The 3,987-nt window shown below is 60.4% G+C and overlaps 1 protein-coding gene across 1 annotated transcript; it reads right to left on the bottom strand.

The window, feature by feature from the left end:
* Positions 1 to 490: 490 nt before the first annotated feature.
* On the bottom strand, positions 491 to 3,833 carry LOC127751510 (serine/threonine-protein phosphatase rdgC-like; the record flags this gene model as incomplete). The annotated part of the gene is made up of 4 exons (XM_052275163.1): positions 491 to 506; positions 2,695 to 2,861; positions 3,190 to 3,357; positions 3,685 to 3,833. Coding segments are annotated over 4 exons (500 nt in total), but the record flags the coding sequence as incomplete, so codon positions are not given.
* Positions 3,834 to 3,987: the final 154 nt, after the last annotated feature.

Here is a 3,987-nt window from a genome sequence, read left to right as displayed (position 1 = left end):
GTGACCCCTAAGATACCCTGAAATTTGCAGACCTCTAGCTCATCTCCTTCCTCTTACACGGACGACGGACGGACGGACGGACGGACGGACACGAGAGCGGTTGCATAAGCCCGCATTAATGCTTTTTTAAAAGCAGAAGGGCGGGCTAAAAAACTGCAGCGGTGATGCGATAGCGTCCGTCGCACCCGTTAAACCGGCGGGAATGACTCCGAGCTTGACGCGCGACGGCGCTATACGGTTGCGCCGTTCAGCCAATCCAAGCAATGCTCGCCCGGCGCCTCTGTTTATCTGGGGCCGTAAAGCTGCGCCGAGGGGCTTTTAAACCTCCTCGGCGGCGGCACCCGGCCCGGCCCGGCCCGGCCTCCACCACCCGGCAACTGTCTGCTTACCCCTCCGGGTACCCACGCAAGTTTACGTCTTTTCTTACTGTGAGCTTACTTTGGTAAAAAAATAAAATAAAGAAACAATCATTCCGAGAGGTTCAAGCAACTCAGAAGTTTCGTGTACTATAAATATATTCACATGAATATTAACACGAGTATAGATTGTCGAATTTTCACTTGAACCGCGAGTATCTAAAAGTGTGGGCCCTTCGAATAATTCCAGGTCAGGTTCTTAATCGGTCTTTCAATTTTACACTGCGGCCCTTCCTCCGCTAACCTATGCGAGCCTCGTACACCACCAATAAATAATATTGGCGTTCTTCCCTCTGCGGCCCCACATCACATCACATATGCTGGCAGGGCGTCGTAACATAACGCAATGCGCTTTTAAAGAGTTTTCAGGCTTTCGCTTTGGAAACGCGTTCTTGTACGGAATACGCTTTAAGGAAACCGAAAAACGTTTCAATAACGCTTAACAAGTTGAAAATTGATTTTTGTTTTCAAGCGTTTCCATACGCGTTACGATACGTTGCGACGCCTAGCATGATGATGATAGTGGAGCTCCTGCCTAGCGCCTGCCGAGCGCCTGCGGAGCGCGGGGTAGGCAGCCCGGCGGGCGGCCGTGCGGCGGGGCGCGGGGGGCGGCCTACCCGGCCGGGCGGCGAGGAGTGCAGCACAGCGGCGGCGCGCCATTACCCGCGTCTCCGTATCACAAACAAAAAAGAGAGCGCCCGGCCCGCATCTCGATAGTATCGATCGAGCGAGAGATCGATTTCCCCGCCCGCGCGCGCACACACACACACGAGCACGGCTCCAGAGGCGGAGCGCCGGAGCGGGGCCTCTCTCTGGCGGCGGCAGCAGCACCAGCGCGCGCCCGGCCCGGGCTGATGCATGGCAAATACTTGGCCGTCGCCGCGGGGAGGCGTAAGTAGTGTATTCAATCTTCTTTGACATCTCCAAACATGACAGCCTTCCATTCCCACTCCTCCGCGCACCCTCCCCTCTCCTCGACACCCCCTCTCCCCCTGTCCGCGTCCCACGCACACCACTCTCCGGCACCCTCCCCCCACCCTACTTCTTGATTCGTTTACATTGTGCCCATCACGCCGCGCCGCGCCGTGGTTCTGTCGCGGGGCCTACAGAGACAGCCTGCCCCCCTCCCCTGCCCCCTCCTCCTCTCCTGAGCGCCCAGCTGTGATAATGAGTCCGCAAATAACTCGCCGGCCAGCGTAACTAAGTATTGTGAGCCCACAACAACAACAACAACAACGCATTCTCGGCATTATTTCGTGCATCCCCACCCCCTCCTCCAATCCCCGTCTTCATTCGTCTCACCACCCCAAAAAAGAGAACATACTTTTGTTTAGTCGAGTATTCTTGGGGTGGGGAGAGGCGAGGGCGAGGGCTCCAGATGACGGAGCCTGGGAGCAGCAGCGGCGGGCGGAGAGCCGCCGGTAGAGAGAGAGGGGTAGAGACAGATAAAAGGGGGAGGGGAAGGGGGAGGGTCCGCTCTGGTGGCGGGAATGTAGAACAACGCGGAATAACACACTACTTCTCTTCCGGCCCCTGGCGGGAAGTGGCTAGGGCGAAAGGGTGGGGGGAGGAGGGGGGAGCAGCTCCGACTATGCTGCTGGCTCCTCACCCTCCCCTTCCCCCCGCGTCCAAACACCACCGTCTCATCCAGCTCGCCTCTGCTTTCCTCTTCTGGGCGCCCCAACCTTAATGTTTCCGGGCGAGCGGTTTTCGTTTCGACCGGTCAACAGGTATGCAACCACCTGCCGTGTATCGCATCGCCCACGCCTCACCCACGCCTCGCCAACAACATCGCCCGCCACAGAGAGTGGGCGAGCGGGAGGGTGGTGAGTGGGAGCAGAGAACCCCTGCTCACCTTTAAACTGACCCGCGCGCCCCACCCACGGGGTGCTCGAGCGAGAGCGGTAACGGGCCGGGAGCCTCGTCCTCGTCGTGAGCATTACACCAAGCGCACGAGTATACGGGCGGACAGGGGTCGGTTGCACCGACCCCAACCGCACAACCCCGAGCCCCCGTGCGAGCCGCGGCGGATTAAAAAGTTTCAATGGGCGGATGATGCTTCCCCGCTTGCTAACAGGAGGCAGCGGCAGGGCAGCCCTCCTCCTCTCCGGACTTGCGGAAGTGGTTAGCGATTTTTCATCACGGTTCCCCCTGGAATGGGAGCGGAAGCAGCGCAACGCCGGGCCACGCCTCAGAGAACTTCTCTCTCCACCGCAGACGCCCGCATGGGGCGTGTCGTCTGCGACGTCACGCGGTCGTCGCGCAAGGCGAGGCTCACCTGGTGTTCATGACGTGGTCCTCGTGGTTGCCGCGGTTGAGGAACACCTCCCCGGGGAAGACGAGCAGCACGCCGAGCAGCAGGAGCAGCACCTCCAGCCCCTTCTTGCCGCGGTCCACGAAGTCGCCGTTGAAGATGTACGGGCTGTCTGGGGACGGGAGGCCGTTCTGCGGGGACAAAGGGGATCGAGTCAACGGCAAAAGAGCAAAGGCGGGGGGCGGAGGGTGGGGGAGACAAAGAGAGTGACACACTAAGAGAGAGAGAGAGCGAGAGAGAAAGTGAGAGGGGAATGAGAGACGGCAGAGCAAGGAAGAGGCGGTGAAGAAGTCGTGGAGGGGATGGAGGCACGCGGCGGCGCCAGCGCCAGGAACCATCCATTGTCTCCGGTGCCGGACGCCCCTTTGTCGCCTCGTATCAAATCAGAACCGCAGCGGAAGCCGACCAACTTTTATCTCCGTCGCCAAAAGACGAGCCCACACTCACTCACTCACTCACCTTGTGGAAGACGACGAGCAGGTCGTCCAGCTTGCCGTGGAGGTCGCCGCAGATGGTGACCTGCTTGCTGACGGCCGTGCTGCACTGGTTGAGGTTGGGCAGGCGCTTAAGGTGCTCCACCGCCTCAATGAGCACGCCCGCGACGTACTTGGCGTGCAGGCGGTGCGGCTGGAAGCAGAGGGGAGTGAGTGCGCACCACCACCATACCACCACCACCACCCCTACGACCGTCATTGAGGTGGGGAGGACCCGGAAGGACCCGCAAGGGCAGGACACACCGCACCATTTGTCAAAATGGACGCGCGGCGTAACAAATGTTCCAGTGCAAAGTGGACGAGCAGGAGCGGGGGAAGAGGGGAGGTGTCGTCCAGGCCGGGGGCTGCCAGCAGCGCGCACCACCACGGAGACCTCCCCACTTACAGCGCCCGCCCCTGCTCACCATGGGGAGCGGGAGCGAGAGGGTCTAACGACCACGCGGCGGGCGGGCCGTCTTACCTTCTTCCGCCGGAAGGAGTCTATGAGCGCCTCCAGGTCCTTCCGCCGCAGCGGGAACTTGAGGTGCACGCCCTTGTAGGCCGGGTCCACGGGCTGCGTGAGCAGGTCGTGCTCCAGGGGGTTGGTGGCCTGCTGCGCCGCCGCCGCCGCTGGACACACGCGTCATTCAACCACCATCAATAATAAAACAACAAAACAATTGGAATGCGACGGTAATAGAGACGGACACCATCTGTCTTCGGCCCTGTCATGTTTTCGGCGGTGAGTAAAACCATGGTCGGGGTAAGTCTCGAGGCCGCGACC

Source organism: Frankliniella occidentalis, unplaced genomic scaffold, assembly GCF_000697945.3.
Source record: "Frankliniella occidentalis isolate FOCC.00 unplaced genomic scaffold, Focc_3.1 Scaffold527, whole genome shotgun sequence".
NCBI classification, from domain to species: Eukaryota; Metazoa; Arthropoda; class Insecta; order Thysanoptera; family Thripidae; genus Frankliniella; species Frankliniella occidentalis.
This window is presented reverse-complemented; position numbering and strand designations above follow the sequence as displayed.